Raw genomic sequence first — 14,882 nt, 5'->3', positions numbered from 1 at the left:
AAACCCTTTACATAACATATAAAAGTTTATATATATATTTATATATATAGGGAATTCAACAAAACTTTACAACACAATGAAATATAGTACCCATTTGGTCTTTAGTTTACAGAATAGCACGTTCATTCAGACTGTGGCAGTCCAGAGACTGCTTAATTTATTGTCCCCCACGATGAAATCTGTTAATGGCTTTGTCTACATCTGTTCGTTAGTACGTTAGTCACGCGATACTTCAGACACCACTGGCTCAATTTTTACGGAACTTGGGTGAATGATGCGTCTTGCCATAGAGATCCGGCATTTACAAAATTACACTGATTGGCCCAAGGGGGGCGCTATAGTAATCAACTAAAATATTCTAAACTTTAAACAAGCATATCTCCTGTCCCGTTCGATCCACAGTCATAACATTTATTTTATTTTTTTTACATTTATGCATCTCCTTATGAGCAACACGTTTCCCATAAGAACCTATAAGCTCGGTCCATTACATACAGCGAAGGATATATATATATTTTATTCTCATTAATCCACAGAACATACGTTCGAATTGTCACTAATTGGGGGGGGGGGACATGTTTACTGTTGCCTTGTTTTTTGTTATATAATGGAGGATTTTGACACCAACAAACAAATTAATCTCCCAAACGGTGTGCATCTATATGAACAAACACCAAGAATGTCTTAATTCTGTGTGAGTGACCTACATCAAAATAATCTATCAAGAATTTGACAGACAAGCAGGAAGTGCCTAAAACAAATTAATATAACATAGAGATGATTCTCTCCGAGGGGAGACAATAACATGTTAACTCAGCAAAAAACAATATCCCTTCTACCTTGTAGTTTCAACCTTATACCACATCGTTAATCAATATAAATACTATCTATGTTGGAAAAGGTTCCTTTGACATATCTGAATGTAAGTCTTATGAAAAGGAGGAGCACAGTACTCCTCTGTAAAAATCTTTGGAAAAGGAATAAATTTGACTTGAGGCAGTTTGAATAGAAGCAGTCATCATCCCTGTACATACAGTACTGCCTTCAGTACAGCAATGTTAAAATGACATGAGCACTTAGTAAATCAGTCAGGTGTCAGTCAGTCATATTGATGTGAATGTCATCCTTGATCCTCTCCCAGACTCATTGGCTCCCTTATTGTTTTGGGATATTTGTGGTGAAGTTCTGTCTCCAGTGTGTTGCTCCCCACTCCAGGTCTGGTCCTGGTTACGTTGGGTTGGGCTATGTCTGTCTGTGTGTGTGTGTGTTGGAATGGTGGGAGGCAGTGTGAGAGGGGACAGGGCAGGTGAGGCAGCTGGCTAGTGAGACTTGGGCAGGGTACAGTCATGATGATGATGGAGATTGTCGTGCTGTTGGGATGATTCTATTAAAGCTTTGAGAGACAGTTCTGTGGTCTTGGATTTTGAGAGGATACAGGGTGTGTGTTTGCTGGGCTGGGATTGCAGGGGGACGTGCGAGGGGGAAGCAGGCAAGGGAGAGCTGGGGTGCTGAGGGGGGACGCCGTCAACAGGGGAGAGGGCCGAGTCTATAGCGCTTCCATCGGAAGAAGTGGGGCTGGCGCACCGTCCTCCTTGAAGGTATCGAATGCACTTCTTTTTCCTCCTAGGAACAGTCAAGAGAGTTATCTGTGAATAAAGCGTGGATGCAAAGTGTCACCAGAATGAACTTTTTACTGTTTTCAACATGATTTAATTGAGTTCTCTAAGTCGAGATATATTTATGCGCAAATCCATTGAATACATCGAATATGTATTCATAGATCATTCAACGCCATTTTCCTTGATTTCTGTGGTTGTTGTAATGAACATTACAAATGTTGTGTTCTAAGCTTAATTATTAACAAACAGCAGCTGTTTGCCTCTTCTTCAACCAAATACAAACCAAAGTAGCACACCTTATCTCATGATCAATACCAGAATACAACATGAGTCACTTAGTGCCACCGCAAGAAAAGGCGCGAGGACATATTTAGAGGAAGAGAGGGAGAGAGAGCAATTCTAAATGTCAGAGTTCACCATCAAAAGCTGCACTGCCTGACCACATCAATGGAGAAAGTTGAGGGCAGATGAACATGAGAAATGCCATCAAAGTGCAGAGCAGCGGTGCAAGAGAGAGAGAGGTGTGTTCGTCTGCGGTGATCAGGATTCGCTCTAACCACATTCACCTCCCTTTGTTCTCTCGCAGCACACACACACACACACAGTGGTAAGGAGATTTCCATGATGTGACGGCGTGGTGGGGAAGACACTGTGGCATGATGGAGTTGGGGGGAGGGGCAGGCTTTCTTCACACATCTACCCTGATGTGAAGAGATTGAGTTGGTTAAAAAGGTGCTGATGATGAGCATGACTGATCATCCATCCACTGGAAATGTAAAAAATGACTGCTTTGTTATTTCTACCAATAGCATAACCAAGACATTGCTGTTTTAAGCAGAGAGCTTCACTGTGTGAAACCCCTTTCTTCCCTCAGACCTACAGGACCCCCTCTCCCACCTTCCTTTGATCAGCATCACCCAGCATCCCCACCTTTTCACCCACCAATCCCTGAGGAGACACCCCATCACCAGCCAGTAAAGCAGCTTTAGTGCCCCCCCACCCCCACCCCCTTGCTGGGGTTCTCTACCTGTAAGGGGCGATGTGGGTCACAAAGCACAGAGTTAGTGAGATGAGTGCATGCAGAGCGGAGCACAGCAGGGGGCTGAGGCACGCTCACAGAGGAGGGAGAGAGGGGTAGCAGACCAAGAGGTACACACCTGCAGGGACCGCACCAGTCTGTTTGTTGGTTGAGGCCGAAGCGAGCTCTGCATTTCTTAGGAGAGCCAGGGTCTGAGCACAAGGCAGCATGCGCATACGAAATAAGTTAGGAAAGAGAGGGAGAGATGAAGAAAGAGAGGGGATGATGGAGAGAGAGAGATAAGGAGAAATCAGATCAAGAGGTCAGAGCAGAAGTTGAAGCATTGACAGAGATGGTAAATCAGAAAGCCATCAAACCAGACTGTTAATGCCCAACTACTGAGTAGGGGTTAACACCAAAAACTCAAAACGTGCAGCCAGAACAGAGGAGATGGAGCAGGACTCCATTCACAACAGGCCATTAGAGAGGAGAGGACAAGCTTTCACACTCTGTTAGTTAGAGCAGCAGTGACCCAGTCAGAGTACAAACCAATAATGGAAGTGGGTACGGCTAGGGGATAGTCGACCAGTGAAGTTGTTTCAAACGATAGAATAGGGGTTGAATGGAAGTATATTGTATTGAAGCTCAGGGTTGGTCTGGGAGTTTGGTAGAGAGGAGAGAGAGAACATTGAAGGTGCACAGTTGGACATTACCTGTGGAGGAGTCCTGATGCTTCTCTCTTTTTCTTCTCTTCTTCTTGCCCTGTTGGAACACAACCAGACACACAGAGAGTCAGTAGGGGAAACACAACCAGACACACAGAGAGTCAGTAGGGGGGAACACAACCAGACACACAGAGAGTCAGTAGGGGGGAACACAACCAGACACACAGAGAGTCAGTAGGGGGGAACACAACCAGACACACAGAGAGACAGTAGGGGGGAACACCACCAGACACACAGAGAGTCAGTAGGGGGAACACAACCAGACACACAGAGAGACAGTAGGGGGAACACAACCAGACACACTGAGAGTCAGTAGGGGGAACACAACCAGACACACAGAGAGTCAGTAGGGGGGAACACCACCAGACACACAGAGAGTCAGTAGGGGGAACACAACCAGACACACTGAGAGTCAGTAGGGGGAACACAACCAGACACACAGAGAGTCAGTAGGGGGGAACACCACCAGACACACAGAGAGTCAGTAGGGGGAACACAACCAGACACACAGAGAGTCAGTAGGGGGAACACAATCAGACACACAGAGAGACAGTAGGGGGAACACAACCAGACACTCAGAGAGTCAGTAGGGGGGAACACAACCAGACACTCAGAGAGTCAGTAGGGGGAACACAACCAGACACTCAGAGAGTCAGTAGGGGGGAACACAACCAGATACACAGAGAGTCAGTAGGGGGAACACAATCAGACACACAGAGAGACAGTAGGGGGAACACAACCAGACACACAGAGAGTCAGTAGGGGGGAACACAACCAGACACACAGAGAGTCAGTAGGGGGGAACACAACCAGATACACAGAGAGTCAGTAAGGGGAACACAACCAGACACACATAGAGTCAGTAGGGGGAACACAACCAGACACACAGAGAGTCAGTAGGGGGAACACAACCAGACACACAGAGAGACAGTAGGGGGGAACACAACCAGACACAAAGAGAGTCAGTAGGGGGAACACAACCAGACACAAAGAGAGTCAGTAAGGGGAACACAACCAGACACACAGAGAGTCAGTAGGGGGGAACACAACCAGACACTCAGAGAGTCAGTAGGGGGAACACAACCAGACACACAGAGAGTCAGTAGGGGAGAACACAACCAGACACACAGAGAGTCAGTAGGGGGGAACACAACCAGACACTCAGAGAGTCAGTAGGGGGAACACAACCAGACACACAGAGAGTCAGTAGGGGGGAACACAACCAGACACACAGAGAGTCAGTAGGGGGGAACACAACCAGACACACAGAGAGTCAGTAGGGGGAACACAACCAGACACTCAGAGAGTCAGTAGGGGGAACACAACCAGAAATACACAGTCAGTAGTGGGGAACACAACCAGACACACAGAGTATCAATAGGAGGAAACACAACCAGACACACAGAGAGTCAGTAGGGGGGAACACAACCAGACACACAGAGAGTCAGTAGGGGGAAACACAACCAGACACACAGAGAGTCAGTAGGGGAAACACAACCAGACACACAGAGAGTCAGTAGGGGGAACACAACCAGACACACAGAGAGTCAGTAGGGGGGAACACAACCAGAGACACAGAGAGTCAGTAGGGGGAAACACAACCAGACACACAGAGAGTCAGTAGGGGGAACACAACCAGACACACAGAGAGTCAGTAGGGGGAAACACAACCAGACACACAGAGAGTCAGTAGGGGGAACACAACCAGACACATAGAGAGTCAGTAGGGGAAACACAACCAGACACACAGAGAGTCAGTAGGGGGGAACACAACCAGAGACACAGAGAGTCAGTAGGGGGAAACACAACCAGACACACAGAGAGTCAGTAGGGGGAACACAACCAGACACACAGAGAGTCAGTAGGGGGAAACACAACCAGACACACAGAGAGTCAGTAGGGGGAACACAACCAGACACACAGAGAGTCAGTAGGGGGGAACACAACCAGACACTCAGAGAGTCAGTAGGGGGAACACAACTAGACACACAGAGAGTCAATAAGGGGAACACAACCAGACACACAGAGAGTCAGTAGGGAGGAACACAACCAGACACCCAGAGAGTCAGTAGGGGGGAACACAACCAGACACACAGAGAGTCAGTAGGGGGGAACACAACCAGACACACAGAGAGTCAGTAGGGGGGAACACAACCAGACACACAGAGAGTCAGTAGGGGGAAACACAACCAGATACACAGAGAGTCAGTAGGGGGGAACACAACCAGACACACAGAGAGTCAGTAGGGGAACACAACCAGACACACAGAGAGTCAGTAGGGGGGAACACAACCAGAAACACAGAGAGTCAGTAGGGGGGAAAACAACCAGAAAAACACAGTCAGTAGTGGGGAACACAACCAGACACACAGAGAGTCAGTAGGGGGGAACACAACCAGACACACATAGAGTCAGTAGGGGGAAACACAACCAGATACACAGAGAGTCAGTAGGGGGGAACACAACCAGACACACAGAGAGTCAGTAGGGGGGAACACAACCAGACACACAGAGAGTCAGTAGGGGGGAACACAACCAGAAACACAGAGAGTCAGTAGGGGGGAAAACAACCAGAAAAACACAGTCAGTAGTGGGGAACACAACCAGACACACAGAGAGTCAGTAGGGGGAACACAACCAGACACACATAGAGTCAGTAGGGGGGAACACAACCAGACACACATAGAGTCAGTAGGGGGAACACAACCAGACACACAGAGAGTCAGTAGGGGGGAACACAACCAGACACACAGAGAGTCAGTAGGGGGGAACACAACCAGACACTCAGAGAGTCAGTAGGGGGAACACAACCAGACACAAAGAGAGTCAGTAAGGGGAACACAACCAGACACACAGAGAGTCAGTAGGGGGAACACAACCAGACACAAAGAGAGTCAGTAAGGGGAACACAACCAGACACACAGAGAGTCAGTAGGGGGGAACACAACCAGACACACAGAGAGTCAGTAGGGGGGAACACAACCAGACACTCAGAGAGTCAGTAGGGGGAACACAACCAGACACACAGAGAGTCAGTAGGGGGGAACACAACCAGAAACTCAGAGAGTCAGTAGGGGGAACACAACCAGACACAAATAGAGCCAGTAAGGGGAACACAACCAGACACACAGAGAGTCAGTAGGGGGGAACACAACCAGAAATACACAGTCAGTAGTGGGGAACACAACCAGACACTCAGAGAGTCAGTAAGGGGAACACAACCAGACACACAGAGAGTCAGTAGGGAGGAACACAACCAGACACACAGAGAGTCAGTAGGGGGGAACACAACCAGACACATAGAGAGTCAGTAGGGGGAACACAACCAGACACTCAGAGAGTCAGTAGGGGGAACACAACCAGACACACAGAGAGTCAGTAGGGGGGAACACAACCAGACACATAGAGAGTCAGTAGGGGGAACACAACCAGACACATAGAGAGTCAGTAGGGGGAACACAACCAGACACACAGAGAGTCAGTAGGGGGAACACAACCAGACACACAGAGAGTCAGTAGGGGGAAACACAACCAGACACACAGAGAGTCAGTAGGGGGAACACAACCAGACACACAGAGAGTCAGTAGGGGGGAACACAACCAGACACACAGAGAGTCAGTAGGAGGGAACACAACCAGACACACAGAGAGTCAGTAGGGGGGAACACAACCAGACACTCAGAGAGTCAGTAGGGGGAACACAACCAGACACAAAGAGAGTCAGTAGGGGGAACACAACCAGACACAAAGAGAGTCAGTAAGGGGAACACAACCAGACACACAGAGAGTCAGTAGGGGGGAACACAACCAGACACTCAGAGAGTCAGTAGGGGGAACACAACCAGACACACAGAGAGTCAGTAGGGGGGAACACAACCAGACACTCAGAGAGTCAGTAGGGGGAACACAACCAGACACATAGAGAGTCAGTAGGGGGAACACAACCAGACACTCAGAGAGTCAGTAGGGGGAACACAACCAGACACACAGAGAGTCAGTAGGGGGGAACACAACCAGACACTCAGAGAGTCAGTAGGGGGAACACAACCAGACACAAAGAGAGTCAGTAAGGGGAACACAACCAGACACACAGAGAGTCAGTAGGGGGGAACACAACCAGACACATAGAGAGTCAGTAGGGGGGAACACAACCAGACACTCAGAGAGTCAGTAGGGGGAACACAACCAGACACAAAGAGAGTCAGTAAGGGGAACACAACCAGACACACAGAGAGTCAGTAGGGGGGAACACAACCAGAAATACACAGTCAGTAGTGGAGAACACAACTAGACGCACAGAGAGTCAGTAGGGGGGAACACAACCAGACACACAGAGAGTCAGTAGGGGGGAACACAACCAGACACTCAGAGAGTCAGTAGGGGGGAACACAACCAGACACACAGAGAGTCAGTAGGGGGAACACAACCAGACACACAGAGAGTCAGTAGGGGGAACACCACCAGACACATAGAGAGTCAGTAGGGGGGAACACCACCAGACACACAGAGAGTCAGTAGGGGGGAACACAACCAGACACACAGAGAGTCAGTAGGGGGGAACAACCAGACACACAGAGAGTCAGTAGGGGGAACACCACCAGACACATAGAGAGTCAGTAGGGGGGAACACCACCAGACACACAGAGAGTCAGTAGGGGGGAACACAACCAGACACACAGAGAGTCAGTAGGGGGAACACAACCAGACACACAGAGAGTCAGTAGGGGGAACACAACTAGACACACAGAGAGTCAGTAGGGAGGAACACAACCAGACACACAGGGAGTCAATAAGGGGAACACAACCAGACACACAGAGAGTCAGTAGGGAGGAACACAACCAGACACCCAGAGAGTCAGTAGGGGGAACACAATCAGACACACATAGAGTCAGTAAGGGAGGAACACAACCAGACACACAGAGAGTCAGTAGGGGGGAACACCACCAGACACATAGAGAGTCAGTAGGGGGAACACCACCAGACACACAGAGAGTCAGTAGGGGGAACACCACCAGACACATAGAGAGTCAGTAGGGGGGAACACAACCAGACACACAGAGAGTCAGTAGGGGGGAACACAACCAGACACACAGAGAGTCAGTAGGGGGGAACAACCAGACACACAGAGAGTCAGTAGGGGGGAACAACCAGACACACAGAGAGTCAGTAGTGGGGAACACAACCAGACACACAGAGAGTCAGTAGGGGGAAACACAACCAGACACACAGAGAGTCAGTAGGGGAAACACAACCAGACACACAGAGAGTCAGTAGGGGGAAACACAACCAGACACACAGAGAGTCAGTAGGGGGGAACACAACCAGACACACAGAGAGTCAGTAGGGGGAAACACAACCAGACACACAGAGAGTCAGTAGGGGGGAACACAACCAGACACACAGAGTGTCAGTAGGAGGAACACAACCAGACACTCAGAGTCAGTAGGGGGAACACAACCAGACACTCAGAGAGTCAGTATGGGGGAACACAACCAGACACTCAGAGAGTCAGTAGGGGGAACACCACCAGACACATAGAGAGTCAGTAGGGGGGAACACCACCAGACACACAGAGAGTCAGTAGGGGAAACACAACCAGACACACAGAGAGTCAGTAGGGGGAACACCACCAGACACATAGAGAGTCAGTAGGGGGGAACACCACCAGACACACAGAGAGTCAGTAGGGGAAACACAACCAGACACACAGAGAGTCAGTAGGGGGAAACACAACCAGACACACAGAGAGTCAGTAGGGGGGAACACAACCAGACACACAGAGAGTCAGTAGGGGGAAACACAACCAGACACACAGAGAGTCAGTAGGGGGGAACACAACCAGACACACAGAGTGTCAGTAGGAGGCACACAACCAGACACTCAGAGTCAGTAGGGGGAACACAACCAGACACTCAGAGAGTCAGTATGGGGGAACACAACCAGACACTCAGAGAGTCAGTATGGGGGAACACAACCAGACACACAGAGAGTCAGTAGGGGGGAACACAACCAGACACACAGAGAGTCAGTAGGAGGAACACAACCAGACACACAGAGAGTCAGTAGGGGAGAACACAACCAGACACACAGAGAGTCAGTAGGGGAAACACAACCAGACACACAGAGAGTCAGTAGGGGGGAACACAACCAGACACACATAGAGTCAGTAGGGGGAACACAACCAGACACTCAGAGAGTCAGTAGGGGAAACATAACCAGACACACAGAGAGTCAGTAGCGGGGAACACAACCAGACACACAGAGAGTCAGTAGGGGGGAACACAACCAGACACACATAGAGTCAGTAGGGGGAACACAACCAGACACACATAGAGTCAGTAGGGGGAACACAACCAAACACACAGAGAGTCAGTAGGGGGAACACAACCAGACACACAGAGAGTCAGTAGGGGGAACACAACCAGACACACAGAGAGTTAGTAGGGGAACACAACCAGACACACTGAGAGTCAGTAGGGGGGAACACAACCAGACACACAGAGAGTCAGTAGGGGGGAACATAACCAGACACACTGAGAGTCAGTAGGGGGGAACACAACCAGACACACAGAGAGTCAGTAGGGGGAACACAACCAGACACACAGAGAGTCAGTAGGAGGAACACAACCAGACACTCAGAGAGTCAGTAGGGGGAACACAACCAGACACTCAGAGAGTCAATAGGGGGAAACACAACCAGACACACAGAGAGTCAGTAAGGGGAACACAACCAGACACACAGAGAGTCAGTAGGGGGGAACACAACCAGACACTCAGAGAGTCAGAATTACGGGAAACACAACCAGACACTCAGAGAGTCAGTAGGGGGAACACAACCAGACACTCAGAGAGTCAGTAGGGGGGAACACAACCAGACACACAGAGATACCGTAGGGGGGAACACAACCAGACACACAGAGCGTCAGTAGGGGGAACACAACCAGACACACAGAGATACCGTAGGGGGGAACACAACCAGACACACAGAGCGTCAGTAGGGGGAACACAACCAGACACACAGAGATACCGTAGGGGGGAACACAACCAGACACACAGAGAGTCAGTAGGGGGAACACAACCAGACACACAGAGAGGTAGTAGGGGAAACACAACCAGACACACAGAGAGTCAGTAGGGGAAACACAACCAGACACACAGAGAGTCAGTAGGGGGAACACAACCAGACACACAGTGAGTCAGTAGGGGGGAAAACAACCAGACACACAGAGAGTCAGTAGGGGAAACACAACCAGACACACAGTGAGTCAGTAGGGGGGAAAACAACCAGACACACAGAGAGTCAGTAGGGGAAACACAACCAGACACACAGAGAGTCAGTAGGGGAAATACAACCAGACACACAGAGAGTCAGTAGGGGGAACACCACCAGACACATAGAGAGTCAGTAGGGGGGAACACAACCAGACACTCAGAGAGTCAGTAGGGGGGAACAACCAGACACACAGAGAGTCAGTAGGGGGAACACAACCAGACACACAGAGAGTCAGTAGGGGGGAACACAACCAGACACACAGAGAGTCAGTAGGGGGAACACAACCAGACACACAGAGAGTCAGTAGGGGGGAACACAACCAGACACACAGAGAGTCAGTAGGGGGGAACACAACCAGACACACAGAGAGTCAGTAGGGGAGAACACAACCAGACACACAGAGAGTCAGTAGGGGAAACACAACCAGACACACAGAGAGTCAGTAGGGGGGAACACAACCAGACACACATAGAGTCAGTAGGGGGAACACAACCAGACACTCAGAGAGTCAGTAGGGGAAACATAACCAGACACACAGAGAGTCAGTAGGGGGAACACAACCAGACACACAGAGAGTCAGTAGGGGGGAACACAACCAGACACACATAGAGTCAGTAGGGGGAACACAACCAGACACACATAGAGTCAGTAGGGGGAACACAACCAAACACACAGAGAGTCAGTAGGGGGAACACAACCAGACACACAGATAGTCAGTAGGGGGGAACACAACCAGACACACTGAGAGTCAGTAGGGGGAACACAACCAGACACACTGAGAGTCAGTAGGGGGAACACAACCAGACACACTGAGAGTCAGTAGGGGGAACACAACCAGACACACAGAGAGTCAGTAGGGGGGAACACAACCAGACACACAGAGAGTCAGTAGGGGGGAACACAACCAGACACACAGAGAGTCAGTAGGGGGAACACAACCAGACACACTGAGAGTCAGTAGGAGGAACACAACCAGACACACAGAGAGTCAGTAGGGGGGAACACAACCAGACACACTGAGAGTCAGTAGGAGGAACACAACCAGACACTCAGAGAGTCAGTAGGGGGAACACAACCAGACACATAGAGAGTCAGTAGGGGGAACACAACCAGACACACAGAGAGTCAGTAGGGGGGAACACAACCAGACACTCAGAGAGTCAATAGGGGGAAACACAACCAGACACACAGAGAGTCAATAGGGGGAACACAACCAGACACTCAGAGAGTCAGTAAGGGGAACACAACCAGACACACAGAGAGTCAGTAGGGGGAACACAACCAGACACACAGAGAGTCAGTAGGGGGGAACACAACCAGACACACATAGAGTCAGTAGGGGGAACACAACCAGACACACATAGAGTCAGTAGGGGGAACACAACCAGACACACTGAGAGTCAGTAGGAGGAACACAACCAGACACACAGAGAGTCAGTAGGGGGAAACACAACCAGACACACAGAGAGTCAGTAGGGGGGAACACAACCAGACACACTGAGAGTCAGTAGGGGGAACACAACCAGACACACAGAGAGTCAGTAGGGGGAACACCACCAGACACACTGAGAGTCAGTAGGGGGAACACAACCAGACACACTGAGAGTCAGTAGGAAGAACACAACCAGACACACAGAGAGTCAGTAGGGGGAAACACAACCAGACACACAGAGAGTCAGTAGGGGGGAACACAACCAGACACACTGAGAGTCAGTAGGAGGAACACAACCAGACACACAGAGAGTCAGTAGGGGGGAACACAACCAGACACACTGAGAGTCAGTAGGAGGAACACAACCAGACACTCAGAGAGTCAGTAGGGGGAACACAACCAGACACATAGAGAGTCAGTAGGGGGGAACACAACCAGACACTCAGAGAGTCAATAGGGGGAAACACAACCAGACACACAGAGAGTCAATAGGGGGAACACAACCAGACACTCAGAGAGTCAGTAAGGGGAACACAACCAGACACACAGAGAGTCAGTAGGGGGGAACACAACCAGACACTCAGAGAGTCAGTAGGGGAAACACAACCAGACACTCAGAGAGTCAGTAGGGGGAACACAACCAGACACTCAGAGAGTCAGTTGGGGGGAACACAACCAGACACACAGAGAGTCAGTAGGGGGAAACACAACCAGACACACAGAGAGTCAGTAGGGGGAAACACAACCAGACACACAGAGAGTCAGTAGGGGGAAACACAACCAGACACACAGAGAGTCAGTAGGGGGAAACACAACCAGACACACAGAGAGTCAGTAGGGGGAACACAACCAGACACACAGTGAGTCAGTAGGGGGGAAAACAACCAGACACACAGAGAGTCAGTAGGGGAAACACAACCAGACACACAGAGAGTCAGTAGGGGAAACACAACCAGACACACAGAGAGTCAGTAGGGGGAACACAACCAGACACACATAGAGTCAGTAAGGGGAACACAACCAGACACACAGAGAGTCAGTAGGGGGAAACACAACCAGACACACAGAGAGTCAGTAGGGGGAAACACAACCAGACACTCAGAGAGTCAGTAGGGGGAACACAATCAGACACACATAGAGTCAGTAGGGGGGAACACAACCAGACACTCAGAGAGTCAGTAGGGGGGAACACAACCAGACACACAGAGAGTCAGTAGGGGGAACACAACCAGACACACAGAGAGTCAGTAAGGGGAAACATTACCAGACACACAGAGAGACAGTAGGGGGAAAACAACCAGACACACAGAGAGTCAGTAGGGGGGAACACAACCAGACACACATAGAGTCAGTAGGAGTGAAACAACCAGACACACAGAGTGTCAGTAGGGGGGAACACAACCAGACACACAGAGAGTCAGTAGGGGGAACACAACCAGACACACAGAGAGTTAGTAGGGGAAACACAACCAGATACACAGAGAGTCAATAGGGGAAACACAACCAGATACACAGAGAGTCAGTAGGGGGGAACACAACCAGACACACAGAGAGTCAGTAGGGGGGAACACAACCAGACACACAGAGAGTCAGTAGGGAGGAACACAACCAGACACAGAGAGTCAGTAGGGGGGAACACAACCAGACACACAGAGAGTCAATAGGGGGGAACACGTTTCTATGTTATCTGTCAATGACATCTCTATGAATACATGGTAGAACCATGTTATGATATTCACCATGTTCATGAGCCTCGTGTAGCAGAGACGCCCAATTCACAAGTCATGGAATGGGGTCTGAGGACACTTCATGATCATTCAGGCCACAAATGACTATATATAAGTCTAACCATCCACAGTAATGGATTCCCCTGGCACTACCATACTGCTTTAAACTCCATGGGCTATACAGTGGGACCGTAATGGTAGCACAGACATGGTCGGGGTTGTTATCCTGAAGAGAGTGATTAAGTCTGAAATGTCACATTGGGGAGAGGATGTGGGAACAGCTCTTTGATGCCTACGCAGAGACTCGTCTACCCTCGCTGCTCCCTGAAGCAGTGTGTGTGTGTGTGTGTGTGTGTGTGTGTGTGTGGTTATGGCCCATGGGAGAAAACCCCACGACTGCGTGGGTGGCCTTCCTTTTCCTGTTCTGATAACTGATCACATGACTACCCTTGTTTTCTGGCTTGTGTTTGGGAAGGGTAGACTATAGCAGGGGGTAGACCAGAGCTGCAATCAGTTTTAATGTGTTTTGGGACAGCATTTTCTCAGACTATTTTTTCCATCTTTGGTGAAATCAGAAGAAAGATACACGGAACTAGAGATTAAAGTGTTAAAGAGTAAAATGTATGTTCACATGAAACAAACTTCATCCACAGTACATTGCGTCATATTAATCAGATTTATACTAAATCAGATGCAGTCGTAAAAGCTTCATGCACAACCTCATTGACAATGCCACCACAGCTCATAACACTCTCTACCCTAACCAGCTAATCTCACAACTATCCACAGCCAAGAGAGAGAGAGAAATGAGAGAGCCAAGTCCCTATTGTGTGTTATGATACAGAAGCCCAAACTCTATCAAGCCAAGGAAAGGAAATAGGCCGTGTAAAAGATCTCCAGGAAGGCAAGAAAGTGAGCTCTTTCCCTTTGAGACTCATCCTGTCTGTTTTCATATGGGGTGAGAGAAGACTGGCAATTATAGTCCAGGAAAACCACCTTCCATAGAAACACATCCAGATACATAGCTAGCTAACATAACATAAGCCACCTCCACCCCTCAGTGCCTGCCCCAAGGGAGGGTATAGCC

The 14,882-nt window shown here is 49.6% G+C and overlaps 1 protein-coding gene across 6 annotated transcripts in view; it reads right to left on the bottom strand.

Annotated features, from left to right (window-relative positions):
- Positions 1 to 208: 208 nt before the first annotated feature.
- LOC121579234 (transcription factor 7-like 2) overlaps positions 209 to 14,882 on the bottom strand; it is a 67,087-nt gene continuing 52,413 nt past the window's right edge. For 2 of the 6 annotated variants that reach the window (XM_041893640.1, XM_041893641.1), the window contains 3 exons: positions 3,351 to 3,399; positions 2,777 to 2,849; positions 209 to 1,623 (listed from right to left, as the gene is read on the bottom strand). In XM_041893640.1, coding sequence (XP_041749574.1) covers positions 1,320 to 1,623; positions 2,777 to 2,849; positions 3,351 to 3,399 — 426 coding nt within the window. In that variant the 3' untranslated portion in view covers positions 209 to 1,319. Of the gene's footprint in view, positions 1,647 to 2,776; positions 2,850 to 3,350; positions 3,400 to 14,882 lie in introns of all 6 variants that reach the window. The other 4 variants (XM_041893642.2, XM_041893643.2, XM_041893644.1 and 1 more) reach the window with 2 other exon arrangements.

Source organism: Coregonus clupeaformis, chromosome 13 (genome assembly GCF_020615455.1).
Source record: "Coregonus clupeaformis isolate EN_2021a chromosome 13, ASM2061545v1, whole genome shotgun sequence".
Classification (NCBI taxonomy): domain Eukaryota; kingdom Metazoa; phylum Chordata; class Actinopteri; order Salmoniformes; family Salmonidae; genus Coregonus; species Coregonus clupeaformis.
This window is presented reverse-complemented; position numbering and strand designations above follow the sequence as displayed.